The sequence below is a fragment of the Phocoena sinus genome, chromosome 9 (assembly GCF_008692025.1).
Source record: "Phocoena sinus isolate mPhoSin1 chromosome 9, mPhoSin1.pri, whole genome shotgun sequence".
NCBI lineage: Eukaryota > Metazoa > Chordata > Mammalia > Artiodactyla > Phocoenidae > Phocoena > Phocoena sinus.
This window is the reverse complement of record NC_045771.1, coordinates 14,515,133-14,529,848: the sequence shown is the minus strand read 5'-3', so window position 1 is coordinate 14,529,848 and position 14,716 is coordinate 14,515,133. Positions and strand designations below refer to the sequence as shown.

General features: G+C 42.7%; 1 protein-coding gene and 1 non-coding gene across 3 annotated transcripts; both read left to right on the top strand.

The window, feature by feature from the left end:
* The first annotated feature begins 1,490 nt into the window (after positions 1-1,490).
* On the top strand, positions 1,491-1,563 carry TRNAR-CCU. Its single transcript has one exon. It is a non-coding gene; the product is annotated as a tRNA-Arg (tRNA).
* A 783-nt stretch (positions 1,564-2,346) lies between these two features.
* On the top strand, positions 2,347-6,012 carry FMC1 (formation of mitochondrial complex V assembly factor 1 homolog). Of its 2 annotated transcripts, XM_032642279.1 has the most exons (3): positions 2,419-2,558; positions 2,687-3,011; positions 5,718-6,012. In XM_032642279.1, exons 2-3 carry the CDS (start codon positions 2,793-2,795, stop codon positions 5,919-5,921), a joined length of 423 nt encoding a protein of 140 aa, XP_032498170.1. In that variant the 5' UTR covers positions 2,419-2,558; positions 2,687-2,792; the 3' UTR covers positions 5,922-6,012. The 2 variants fall into 2 exon arrangements, with proteins under 2 accessions (XP_032498171.1, XP_032498170.1); XM_032642280.1 differs by lacking the exon at positions 2,687-3,011 and having other exon boundaries at positions 2,347-2,558.
* Positions 6,013-14,716: the final 8,704 nt, after the last annotated feature.

Sequence of the window (14,716 nt, the reverse complement as noted above, 5' to 3'; positions counted from 1 at the left end):
AACTCGTAAAAGGTAAGATTACATAGAGAATCTAGAGGAGCCCACAGGAGGTGAAGTGAATCATTTTAACCTTGCCATGCTGACCATAAAGGCCTGGAGAAGTGTCTGACCTAGACTTCCCGAGAAAACTTGAAGCCCGAAAGGTGAATAGGAATATTAATGCGAATGGTTAAGACTCAGGCAAAGGGAATAACACAAAATGTGGAGGGGGGGCTTGCCTGGTCCTGGAAGATCCCACATGCTGCAGAGCAACTAAGCCCGTGTGCCACAACTACTGAGCCTGTGCTCTAGAGCCCGCGAGCCACAGCTACTGAGCCCGTGAGCCACAACTACTGAGCCCGTGTGCCACACTACTAAGCCTGCACTCTAGACCCCATGAGCCACAACTACTGAGCCCGTGTGCCATAACTACTGAACCTGCACTCTAGGGCCTGCGAGCCACAACTACTGAGCCCACAAGCCACAACTACTGAAGCCCACGCGCCTAGAGGCCGTGCTGCACAAGAAAAGCCACCGCAATGAAAGCCCGCGCACCGCAACGAAGAGTAGCCTCCACTCGCCGCAACTAGAGAAAGACCGCATGCAGCAACAAAGACCCAATGCAGCCAAAAACAAATAAAATTAATTAAATAAATCTATTTTTAAAATGTGGAGAGGAAGACAGAGAAGTTCGGCTACACTGAGCAGAGGGTGAGAGGAGATGAAGGTTAAGACACAGGCAAGGGTCAATTTAGGTAGGGTCCAGTGGTCTGAAATTTACCTTACGGGCAACGGGGAGCCACTGCGAGATTTTAAGCAAGGATTAGTCGGCTGAGACTCAGAAGTGACTTGTCCAATTTATTCAAATAGGAAAAGAAACAGAAAATTAACTCCTAATTGTTTATAATTAACTAATTCCTAGTGAATTAACTAATTCTAATTCCCTGCTATCCCATGGTTACCACTAACCTGCCAATTCAGAAGGCAAGATAACCGTTTCTAACTGGCCACTTGCTCTGCGGAAATGGCCTGTGTTTCAACCGGAAACAAAATGACCGCCACGCACGCCACCTAATGGCAGGATGCAGCCAAGCCAAGGCCGGAAAGCCGCAACACCGGAAGGGGCCGGCTGTTTCCGGTGAAAACCCAACGAAGCACAAGCTCAGCGGGCGAATCTGGGAGATTCGGCTAGCGTGCCCAGTGCAGTCGGCTCCGCGACGTCGTATGCGCGCTTTTGCGCAGGCGCGGGAGCTACCGCGTAGGAAACGCGTACGCAAAACCGTGCGCGTGCCCGATCTCCGTACGGCGCATCGGTGCTGCTTCGAGGGTAAAACCTTTGGAGCTGTGAGGCGGATATTTGTTCTCTTAACTACAACTCCCAGCATGCCTCGCACCTCATTAATGGTACTAAGTGTAGTTTCCTAGGATAGGTTAAAAAGAAACTGAGATGATGATGACGTACCAAGGAGGAAAAAAATTGAATACGTTGTTTGAGCACATTATTCACCGAAGCCCCAGTGGCCTAATGGATAAGGCATTGGCCTCCTAAGCCAGGGATTGTGGGTTCGAGTCCCATCTGGGGTGATTGTACTTTTGCCTTTAAAATAATAAAACTTTTTACCTTTCCCCCTTCTTAAACAATTATAGCGAAAAATGCAAACTTAATTTTACTCTTTAAAGATGGAAAATGTATGCGTGGTTTTTCTAGGTGTTAGGCTACAGTTTGCGAGAATCAACACACTCCCATTTCCTTCTTCTGAGCCGTAACCCCATTAAGATTTCTGCTAAGTCAGCACGTTGAATTTTGACATCCCTTCTAGACATAAAATCTTCCCAAGGGCTTCCCTGGTGGCGCAGTGGTTGAGAGTCCGCCTGCCGATGCAGGGGACGCGGGTTCGTGCCCCGGTCCGGGAAGATCCCACATGCCGCGGAGCAGCTAGGCCCGTGAGCCATGGCCGCTGAGCCTGCGCGTCCGGAGCCTGTGCTCCGCAACGGGAGAGGCCACAACAGTGAGAGGCCCGCGTACCACCAAAAAAAAAAAAAAAAAAAAATCTTCTCAAAGTTTTCTATTTCAAATTGACACCCACTTCCGACGTGCCCTCATTTTCTCCAGAGTCAGCGGTCTGTCAGCGAATGGCGTCTGAAATGACGCAGTCAGGAAAGGAACTAGGACCTTCTTTTCCCTTGCCCGGCCTTTCTCCAGGCTCTTCAGTTACACTCGGCTTTCGTTTGCTTTCGTCTTAACACCTTAGGACGCCGCTCGGTGTTCGATTAATAACGCTCCGCAAAGAAGGGAAGTGAGACATTCCACTGTCCTGCAGTCGATAGGGGGAGCCGGCAGTCTGGTTCCGACCGTACCATTAAGCGGCTGAGCAAGGGGGTGGTGAGGGAGTAAGAGGGGAGTAGGGCGCCGTCCCGCGCCAGGCTCGGACGACGGGAAAATGGCGGCCTTGGGGTCACCGCTGCGTACTTGGCGAGGCCTTCTCCGAGAGTTGCGCTACTTGAACGCGGCCACAGGCCGACCCTATCGCCACACCGCGGCCTATCGGTACCTCGTGAAGGCTTTCCGTGCACATCGGGTACGGAAGCCCGTGTCCGGGGGCTCCAGCGTCCCTTTCCCGGGAAGGGAGGGAGAGTCGGGTCTGGGCAGGGTGGAGCGCGCCTGGACTTAGCCCTCATTTCTGAGGCTCTGGTTCCCTCCAAACAGATCGAGGACCGGCGGGAAGGCAAAGTCATCCTGGGGTGGAGCCGTCCCTGAGGATTTCATTGGCTGTCTTTGGCCTGTGTGGAGGGGAAAGTCAGAAGGAAGTGAAATGGCGGAAATAGAGAGGGACAAGAAAAAAGATGTCCTTGGTGGAGAGTGTAGCGTCACAGGCCACAGCATCTACCCAACACTCTCCTTCCCGGAGGAGAGCTATTCTGGGAACCGGATTTTGATGCAGAGAGGAAATATTGGGCGCTTCTTGAAGAGCAGGACTACGCCGCTTCGGGGAATGGTGCCTTGCAGAGCTGAGCTAGAAACCTTTAATGAGGTGGTACTGTGAGTTACAACATTAACGCGATATGTGACCAGACAACAGTTTTTCCGCCTGTAGTAGATAAATACGTACATATGGGAGGCCTTCATTCTTGGAAAATCCCTTTGTGAAATCCGCACTCCTTCTACCCCTTAGGCAAGATCGGATGGAAGATAGTTTCTTTCTTCAAAAGGGGCAACTGAGGCTCGGGGACAGTTGACCTGTACAAGCACATGTATAGGAACAACTAGGCTCTAGGTTACTTGGTTCCCAAATAAGAGTCTTCCATTTAATTGCTGACTTTAGAGTTCCTGATCTGGCTTGGAAAGAAGTTGCAGCCTTTCTCAGAAATAATAAATTGGAGAGTCAGCTTGGGCTTTAGCAAAGGAAACTTAGCGTCTTTTGAGCAATGTGGGAAAGGGGAGAACCGTCATCCTAACTCTTGATTTTCTGAGCCATGGAAGTTAGAATGCAAAATGTTAGAACTAAACTTAAACTAATTTATTTTTTTTGCGGTATGCGGGCCTCTCCCTGCTGTGGCCCCTCCCGCCGCGGAGCGCAGGCCCTGGACGCGCAGGCCCAGCGGCCATGGCTCACGGTCCCAGCCGCTCCGCGGCATGTGGGATCTTCCCGGACTGGGGCACGAACCTGTGTCTCCTTCATTGGCAGGCGGACTCTCAACCACTGCGCCACTAGGGAAGCCCTTAACTAACTTTTAAAAGGTCACAATATTAGGGACTGTTATGAACTTGGCTAAAAACGACGAATAAGAGCCACATGGGTGCTGTCTTTTAAGAAGCTTACAATCCACCCGAGGAGCCATATAACCAAGGACTTAGAATAAACAAGTGCTAAGGGAGTAAATAGACAACAGGGGTCCTGGCATACTGAAGGAGTAGGCTTTCAGTAGGAAATTCATTAACCAGGGACTTGAATAAATTAGAGTTAGCAAGTAAGTGGGGGTTGGGGAAGATGAGGTCCAAGTAAAGAAGGTGCATAACTGAAAGCCCAGAGGTGAGAGGAACTGACAGGTGAGAGCTGTTAAGGTTTAGGGTGTGGTGGAGGAAGATGAGGTAGGTGGTAGGCAGCAATTTAAACTTTATTGGAAATGTAATGGGAAGTCACTCTTAAGATTTTTAAGGTGACATGATTATAGTTGTACCTAATGGAGGCAACATTATTGCCCTTGAGAAGGCCTTGGTAATGGCTCTGAAATTCCTTGGAAATACACCTGAAATTCATGCTAAAAATTCCAGAAACACCACTCTGTGGAATGCATATGAGGATATGGGGAAGGGTTCTATTTCCTGCTGGCTCAGAGCTAACTCAATAATCTATGCCCATTTTCTGTCTCCTCTCCCTAGGCTGAAGGGATTCAGTTAGGGAGGGATCTCCCCTTTCTCCATAGAGAAAATACAATTTCCTATTTCATTAGATCTCTTGGTCTCTTGTGGTTCATTTACTATGTTATATTGCTGATCCTTCTCTCCTGACTCCTCTGATTCAGGCTGAATCAAGCTCAGTTACGTTCTGTCCTATACTAACATAGAATTCCTGTTTCAGATTCTATCAATTTAGACTTATATAATAGAAATGAATGTTACCCTTTGTTGAAGCTTGACATTAGTGTTGGTCACTCATAAATTTTTAATTATAAAAAGTTAAATTGATTAAAGCAGATGAATTTTATTTTTGAGCAGTTTATAGGTGCCATTTTCATATATGTGATCTGCAAATCTTAAAGCACACATTCTAGTTTTCAGATTCCAAACCTAGATATTCAAGTAAAGAAAGGTCAAAGAGAGACATATGTAGGCAGTGGTGTCCAGAGATTAACCCACAACTTGAACAGGGCTCCCTAAGTCATTTGAGGCTATGCACACATCTTTGTCTTACCTTTCCTGCCCCTTTCTCACAGCCTCAGAACATAAAACTAGTAAAGTAAAGTCTGTGTACTAATTTAATCTGGAAGTTAATTATGATGAAGAAAAAACAAAGTTTGTAGTCACTTTGGAATGGATATGGCATTTCCAGCTTCTAAAGGTCATCAAAATACAGATTTTTCAGATGAATAAGTAAATTGTGAGAGTGAGTATAATTAAGTAGTATGAACATATGCATATTACTTTTATTTATAAAACCTTCATTTTGTTACTGGTGAGGACAAAGCTATTTTTCAGAAAAATAAGTTTTTAATTTTCATTGAAATGAAAGGCATATGCCATATTAGCCGAAGTCCACAGTCACATAAAATAAAGCAGCCCTTCACTTGTTTGAAGGGGAGAAAGTTCTGTATTTCATTCCTTAGGTGATGTTAATGATCAGTGACCTGACTATATTCCCCATCTCTGCCATTAACCAACCATAGAGCCTCTCTGGGCTTTAGTTCCCTCATTCGTTAAATGAGGGTGTTTAACCAAGAGATAAACTTTTATCCAGTATTAAAATTTGAGGACATGATGAAATGCTTCAGTGAAACTCTTTGTAAAATTCCTCTTTGATTACCAGGTGCCAGCTTTCCTAATCAGCAGCAGTTACAGAGTGCCTCTATATACGTACAGAGTGCCTTTATATATGTTATTAAGATACACAAACACATGTTTGTATGTCCTCTGCAATTTACTTTCATTCTAGAGAATGCTTGTTTAATAAATCTTTCTCTGTGGACCTGTATCTGCAGCTGGGCTGTTAATAGAATATCTGACCTTGCTACTTCTCCAGGTCACCAGTGAGAAGTTGTGCAGAGCCCAGCATGAGCTTCATTTCCAAGCTGCCACCTATCTCTGCCTTCTGCGCAGCATCCGAGAACATGTGGCCCTTCACCAGGAATTTCATGGCAAGGGTGAGCGCTCAGTGGAGGAGTCGGCTGGCTTAGTGGGTCTCAAGTTGCCCCAACAGCCTGGAGGGAAGGGCTGGGAGCCATGAAAATGGAGAGATTCCTTGGATGCTGCCTTCATACAAGAATTTAATAATTTCTATCAATATGTATTTATCATTAAATTTTTTTTAAAGTTTAGGGGTTTTCTCTGAAATTTTGTTGACTGAATTTCTCTGAAATTTTGTTGACTGAGGTTTTCTTAGGGAGGTTTCATCTTTACTCTTAGTGAATTTTCTGAAGTTCCTACACTAGGCTGCTTGATGTTCTTGATTTACTTTTAAAACTCTTTAGTTTTCTTTTTAATTTAAAAAGCAATACAGCCTATTAAGGAATTCAAATGGTACAGACATAAAAGAAAGCCCTCTTACCTTTTCCCTTGTCCCTCCCTCCCCTCGCCCAACCCCATTACCAGGTGGTAACGATTACTAACAGTTTGGTGGGCATGTTTCTAGATGTTTCCTATGCATAAACAAACAATTATACATATATACCTTTTATCTAAGTACACAAATATGATGTTAAGGTCCTGGTAGGAAACAGATGGCACACTCATACAGGGTTACTGAGGAGAGTTAATGAAGGGATATTTATAAAGATGTGCGTTGAATTAAGGTCAACAAGACAGTGGGGGGCTGTTATCTCCCAAGCCTGACAGAGTTGACCCTTAGGTATAAGAACATGGCCACCACTCATCTGCAGGCTGCAGGAAGGCCAGGGAGAGGGCAATGGAATGAGCACACTGACCGCTCCGCTTCTGCCGTCTACCCTCCATGTCAAATTGCTCTTCCTTCTGAATTCTGTCTCAGGGTGAAGGGCTCTATAATGCACTTGGCTGACCAAGTCAAGAACTTGGGCTTCATTCTGTATTTCTCTTTCTCCTCACTCTCCAGATCCAGTCAGTAAGTTCTGCTTTTGCAAGAACTGTTAGCATCACTGTCTCTGTCCTAGTTTAAGCACTGGAAATCTTTTGGCTGAACTATTAAACTAGACTCCTAAGTGGTCCCCTTGCCTCTAAAGTCCTGAATTCCACAAATAAAAATTCTCTGTGAACTACCAATAGTTCTTTATCTGTGCCCCCTTTGTGGTATATGTCAGTTTCTTCTGGTATTGTAATTGTAGACATATAATCTCTTTTTCCCTGGACTGTCTGCTCCTTTAGAGTAAGGATGCTGTCTCATTCATTTCTGTAGTCTATAAAGTGTCTTCCACAGTGACTTACATAGACAATTATTCAATCAGTGTTTTGAATGCAAGTCTCAGTTCTACTCACTAGGAGAACAATCTGAACAGAAATAACTCCAAGCACTTCAAAACATCATCTCTTCTAAGAGATTAACATTAGAATAATAGTATTAAGAGGTCAAAACAAGCATTTGTTCAATTGAACTGATCAAAAAAATAAAAATGTTTAACATACTATTTCCCCCTGTGTTATTTCATGGACATGGGTATATTATTATCTGAAGATGTTTTACTTTGCTAAGATGAAGAAAGCAAAAGGATTAGGATAGATTGATGTTTCGATTCCTTTAGTTAAAATATTGTGTATATAACAAATAACTTTTTTTTTCTGGCCGAGCCGAGCAGCTTGTGGGATCTTAGTTCCCCGAATAGGGACTGAACCCAGGCCACAGCAGTGAAAGCACTGAGTCCTAGCCACTGGACTGCCAGGGAATTCCCATAACGTTTTTAAAGAAAGAGATTTGAGGCAGAACTGCCGAAAAGGGTAAGAAATACTTACGGGCTTGCAGTCATATAGACCTAGGCTTTAATCCCATCTTTATCATTTACCAGCTGTGTGATCTTGGATAGGTTAGTTGTCCTGAGCTTGTTCCCTCTTCTGTAGAATGAGAATGCCAACAAGGTGGTTGTAATAAGTGAGAATAATGTTTACATAAAACATTTGCACAGTACATAAGTGCCTGACAAAAAAGAAAAACTTCTTTTCTTCTTAAACCACCGCACCCTTATTCTTTCACCATGAACCCTTCCTCTAAGCCCTATTGCCACAAGTCTTCTGAAATACAGACAACTTATTTCCCATGGTTTAAATGATTTGTTCAGGCCATTTCTGTCTTTATATAATAACCTGGACCTCCTATCAATGGTCTTACCATCCAGAATTAGGTGAACTCAATGTTAGAAATAGACGGAGTTGACTCTGTATTAGTGATAAACTTTCTATACTGGGAATGTCCTAAAGGTAGGGACTCCTGAGGTTTTGGCACTGTGTTAACTCACTATAGTTTTTGATGTGGTACATGCTTTATCACATTCCTTTGCTGTCTCTTCTGACTGTCCTTTAACTTCAGCTGCTTCCTCTCACTGAATTCTATTAGTATTTAAATATGCTCAAGCCTCTTCCATCTAAAAACAACTATAGTTGACCCTTGAGCAATTTGGGGGATTAAGGGCACCAATCCTCCACAGAGTCAAAACTCTGAGTTTAATTTATAGTCTGCCCTCCACGGTTCTGCATCTTTAGATCCAACCAACTGCGGGTCGGGTAGTACTTCAGTATTTATTATTGAAAAAATCCACGTATAAGTGGACCAGCACAGTTCAAACACATGTCAGTTCAAGGGTCAGTACTCAGCTTTAACTCAAATATCTTTTCAGCTCCTATCTTCTAACTCATTCCTCTTCGCAAACAAATTGAATGTTTTCAATGAATTGAATGAATTTATTCAGTGAATTGAGTGAATTTTCATTTTCTACATTTTTTTTAAAAGTCTTTATTGAATTTGTTACAATATTGCTTCGTTTTATGTTTTGGTTTTTTGGCCGCGAGGCATGTGGGACCTTAACTCCCTGACCAGGGATAGAACCCGCACCCCCTTCATTGGAAGGCAAAGTCTTTTTTTTTAATGTTTATTTATTTATTTATTTTCTTATTAGTCATCTTGGAAGGCAAAGTCTTAACCATTGGACCGCCAGGGAAGTCCCCACATTTTTTAAACTTATATTGAGGTATAATGTACATATAATAAATATACAGGTGAATGAATAATGACAAATGAATGCATCTGTGTAATAACCACACCAATAAAGCTATAGAACATTTTCATTGGACCCCAAAAGTTCCCTTGTGCCCATTTGCAGACAACCCCCCTTCCCCACACCTGGTCCTAGGCAACCACTGACCTGCTTGCTGTAATCATAGATTAGTTTGGCCTGTTCAAGTATTTCCTCCAAATGCAGTCATATAGTATTTACTCTTTTGAGTTGGCTTCTTTTGTTCAGCGTACAGATTTTGAGGTTAATAATCCATGTTGTTTCATGTACCCATTTTCTGCATTTTTCATGACCATTTATTCTTTTTTTTTTTTTTTGCGGTACGCGGGCCTCTCACTGCCGCGGCCTCTCCGGGGTCTCTCCGGTTGCGGAGCACAGGCTCCGGACGCGCAGGCTCAGCGGTCATGGCTCACGGACCCAGCCGCTCCGCGGCATGTGGGATCTTCCCGGACCGGGGCATGAACCCGTGCTCCCTGCATCGGCAGGCGAACTCTCAACCACTGCACCACCAGGGAAGCCCATGACCATTCATTCTTAATCCACTGCAGTCTGGTTTTTCGCCCTCTATTAGAACTGCCTTGCAAATTTACAAATGACCTTCATGCCACTAAACCCAATGGATCGTTCCTTATCTTGCTGACTCGTAGGGAGTATTTGCCACTGTTAACCTTTCCTTCCTTTTCTCTTGGCTTTCATGATACATTCTCTGCTTTCTTCTCTCATTGTAGGCATTTGTTGGTGTTCCTCATGTTCAGACCTAGGTCCTTATCTCACACTCTACATGCTTTCCCTGGGTGATCACCTCCATTCCAAGGCTTTAATTATCATAAACAGGCTAACTCCAGTCCAGGCCCCCCTGCCAAGCTATAGACCCGTCCAGCGGCCAGACACCACCACTTAGGTGACTCAAAGGCATCTCAAATTCAGTGCATCGGGCTTCCCTGGTGGCGCAGTGGTTGGGAGTCTGCCTGCCGATGCGGGGGGCGCGGGTTCATGCCCCGGTCCGGGAGGGTCCCGCGTGCCGCGGAGCGGCTGGGCCTGCGCGTCCGGAGCCTGTGCTCCGCGGCGGGGGGGGCCGCAGCGGTGGGAGGCCCGCGTACAGCAAAAAAAAAAAAAAGAAAAGAAAATTCAGTGCATCTAAAATGGAAACTCCTCATTCCCCCATAAAATCCCTGGTATTCCCTGTTAGTTCATTGACATTCTCACTTAGCCACTTAAGTCGGAAATCTGAGTTATTTGAGACTGCTTCCTTTTCTTCACATCCTCAGCTAAATAATCACTAAATTAGATTTTACCTCCTAAGAATCTTGACTCGCTATTGCTGCTACCCTAGCGCAGACCTCTTATCTCCTGCATCTCTTCTCTGAACCACTGCCCTCCCTAATTGGTCTCGTTAAATCCAAATTGCGCTTTTCAATCAATCCATATTCCACTATGTACAGATCTGATCTTGTCTCTCTCCAGCTTACAACCCTTCAAGTTAAACTTTAACAAGGGCCTGCAGGATCTGGCCCTTGCCAAATATCTTGAGCCACATCTCTACTCCCCTTACATTTGACAGTCTAGCCATACTGAAATTTGGTTCTAGGAGCCATGGCTTGCTTTCAACATTCTGCTGTGTGTGGCTTGTGGGATGTTAGTTCCCCAACCAGGGCTCAAACCCACGCCCGCTGCAGTGGAAGTGTGGAGTCCTAACCACTGGACCACAAGGGAAGTCCCCCAGAATTTGAATTTTTTAATCTACATTTAAATTAACAGGAACCATGTTTATAAAATTTGATGTTAGGTATGTATTCATGCCCCAACGATAATTGCAGTATTAAATTTTACTATATAGCCTTTACTTATTTACTATATTAGTTTATAAATTACAGTAAAATGCAGAGTTGTCTGCTCTGGATGGCTAGCAAAATGTATGCTACTTGTACCTATTCTAATTTTTAATTACCTCGTTTCTAGCATGTATAGATTAAGAGTTTATACTGTTCTTATAAGTTCCTGTTTCCTTATGAGACCTTATTCCTGAAGGAATGGATATCATTGCTAGAATGTACACAAAGACATATTCACAGAGGTTTTTGTTTTTTCAGATAAGAGTTACTAAATTTTAAAAATTAAAAGAAGTTTACAAACAAAGAGAACAAACTTCTGTTAATGATAGTCTAGGTAATTTGGATTAACCCTTCTGTTGAAGACAGCTAAAAAACGTGGATGAAATTTTTTTTTAATTCTTAAAATCATTAAAGAGCTATTAAGATAAGTAGGGAAATACTAGGCCAAATCTTAGAACACAAGAACCAAGAAAAGTAAGTGCAGCACACAAAGGCACATTTTTGGTTTCAGGGCATTTGCCAGTTTAGTAGCAATAGCTTCAGTATTGAAACTGACCTGTATTTTTGGTGGGATTATAGGGCTAGTGAGGCAAAAGACAAAGTCCAGGGCCCACCAAGGTGGGCACTCTAATAAACTCACACTCACTTTAAACTAGGACCCTGGAGTTCACCCTCAAGTTTGAACTGGAACTAAAAAAAGCCCTTGCCAGGCTTTCAGACCATATTTTTGCCATTTTGGTGTCAAGGGAAATTAGAGCATTGAATTTGTATCATGGTGATCCTTGACAAGTACTTCAAGTTACTATCAGAGAAAAATAAAATTCCTCTCTGGAGAAAGATAGCATTATATCCTACTTAGGGCTTATATTATGCCTACACATAGTTTTTCATATACATGTTCAGCACACAAAGGTAACTAGACACAAAAGAAAACAAGACCCCATAAGTGAAAACCAGGAAATAGATACCAGAAACAGAAACACAGAAAACATCAGATATTATAATTAGCAAACTCAGATTACAAAACAATTATGATCACTAGGGTCAAAGAACAGCCAACCTTGGGAATTTCATCAAGGAACCAGTAACTATAAAAAATGACTTAGATTTGAAAAACCAAATAAAAATTCTAGAACTGAAAAACTAAAGAATTTAATGGATGGGTTTAACAACAGACTAGACACACTGGAAGGGAGATTAGTGTGAACTATAAAATTTGTCAGAAAAAAAGCATCAAGAAGGTAGCTTGGCAAGACAAGGTGGAAAATGTGAAGAGAGTAAAGAGACATAGAGGAAACAGTGAAAACTTTATTTGGAGGTCCAGAAGTTGATGAATGACAGTATTTGAGAATAGCTAAAAATTTCCTGGAATTGATAGATGTCAGTTCACAGATTCTAAAAGCTCAATGAATCTCAAGCAGAATAAATAAAAATAAATCCACACCCAGATACATCATAGTAAGTTGCAGAAAACCACAGGCAAAAAGAACAAAATTTGAAAGCAGCCAGCTGTCTTCAAAGGAGTGACAGACTGAGAACTGACTTCCCGGGAGCAACGAAGGCTACATGCTGAAAGAAAATAACTTCCAACCTAGAATATCCATCTAGAATTGAGAAAGGCGAAATAAAGGTCTTTTCAGAACAACAACAATGGAAGAGTTCCTTACCAGCAGGCCAACACTAAAGCAAACCCTGAGGCAGGGTAGGCAAACTTCCCTAAAAAGCTAGATAGTAAATATTTTAGTCTTGCAGGCCATAGGGTATGGTATCTGTCACAACCACTCAACTTTGCTGTTGTAGCGCAAAAAAACCATAGACAATAACAAATCAGTAAGCCTGGTGGTATTCCAATGAAACTATTCACAAAAATTGGCAATGGGCTGGATTTGATGGGTCAATTGTATATTGCTGACTCCTAAAGTTTAAACATCAGACACAAGGGAAATGACCCCAGATGGAAAGGCAGAGATTCCAGAAAGAAAGCAAAGCAGAGTGGTAAATAAACAAACATCGATTATATGAAACTTGGTTTTAAAAAACATGAACTGGGAATTCCCTGGCGGTCCAATGGTTAGGACTCTGCACTTTCACTGCCGTGGGCCTGAGTTCCATCCATAGTTGGGGAACTAAGATCCCACAAGCTGTGGGGTGCGGCCAAAAAAACAAAACAGTAAAGAACTAAAACACATGCTTAACAAGAGCATGTATCTTGGGAAGAGGTTAAATGGAGTTAGTTTTCTAGGTTCTCTGTATTATCTCTCTGGGGGAAGTGTAAAGACTTTGATACATTAAAAACGCCCCTTATAACTTCTAGGGTAACTGCTAAAAGAATAAAAACAGACTAAAATTTTCAAACTACTAGAAGGGGAAAAAATGGAATGATTAAAAGGCAGACAAGAAAGGAGAGAAAATTAAACATAAAACAGGTGAGACAAATAGACAAAATAAGAGCTTTAAACTCAAGCACATGTGTAATTACATGAATATGAATGATTAAATGCTTCAATTAAAAGACAGTGAATATCAGACTATTGAAAAAAAAATGTTGTTTTAAAATAAGAGATACATCTAAAATGTAAGCAACCAGAAAGGTAGAAAGTAAGAGAGGGATAAGAACTAAAATCTCTTCACTGACACATTAACATTTCAACATTTTAGTTTATTTTCCTCCTAAGGGTATTGTATATGTAATAGTGCATTCCTCTCAGACATATTAATTTGTAAATTTTTCTTTTATTGTAAATAGTTTTCAAAGGATGATATTCCAAGTATTGGAGTTGTTTGAATTTTCAGTTCTCTGAATAACTGGTGGGAAACTATCTGGTCAGTTACTAAACACTAGGATGATTCTAAGATTTTTGTTGGCCCAGTATGCATTTAAAGGGATCTTGGGGGAATTCCCTGGTGGTCCAGTGGTTAGGACTCAGTGCTTTCACTGGCAGGGCACAGGTGCCATCCCTGGCCAGGGAACTAAGATCCCTCAAGCAGCGCAGTGCAGCCAAAAAGAAAAAAAGGATCTTGGTACTATGATTGTTATTTCGCGTAAATTTTTTACTGATGTTGATATTAAATTATAAGTTCCAAGACAATGTATATAAAATCTTAACGAAACAAAAAAGTTTACCATTATTTCCTTGCAAAGTACCTATGTCTCATCTTAAGGAATTAATATGTTACAAAAAAAAGTTAAAACTTCAGGGCAAGGCTCTGGGCTAGGATTTTCTGCTAGCTCATTTAGTCCTCACAACAGTGCTATAAGGTATGTATCTTCATTAGACATGAGATTAAGAAATAAATCGCTGCATGTCCCCACAGTTAGTAATCGGTCGACCTACATCTGGAATGCAGGGTGATGGCAAGCTAAGAACCCACAGGCTTGCTTTTCTATTGTCAGGGCTGCTGATACACTGAAAATTTAGCTCTCAAGCAGGAAAAAAATTCTCTACAAGATGACCTCCTTTCCTTTGTTAGAATACTGCTTAACTTTTATAGCTTCTAATTTAGACTAACAGCTTCCTGCTATATATATAAGTAATGATGACAAATCCGAATGGGGTAGGTGGCCTGTTTCGTAGTGCAGTAATTTCAGGCGTTATTTCCTGAACCTGATTTATTCCAGTTGGGGGTGCTTAAAGCCTCCTTGCATAGATTTAGGAAGATGACCCAGCTGTCAGATCTCCAGGGCTCCTTCTGTAGAGGGTCGGGCAGCAGTGAGAAAGGAGTCGAGTCTACACGATTTTCAGGTGGGCCCTTGAAAACGAGTTAATCGGTCAATGAATATTCGTCAGGAATACGCCCGGATTAGCTCCTAAGACTGCTAACCTCCGTCGAAACGACGGGTATGGTCTCTATTTACTTTCGACTCGGGCTAACCCTCTGGCACACTGGCTAGCTTGGGCTGGTTCGCCAGCACAGCGTGAAACGCTGCCCTAGCGGACCTGCAGCCTGGAGCGTTTTCGCGCCCGGGGCGGATCCGGCTCTAGGGTGCGTTGAGG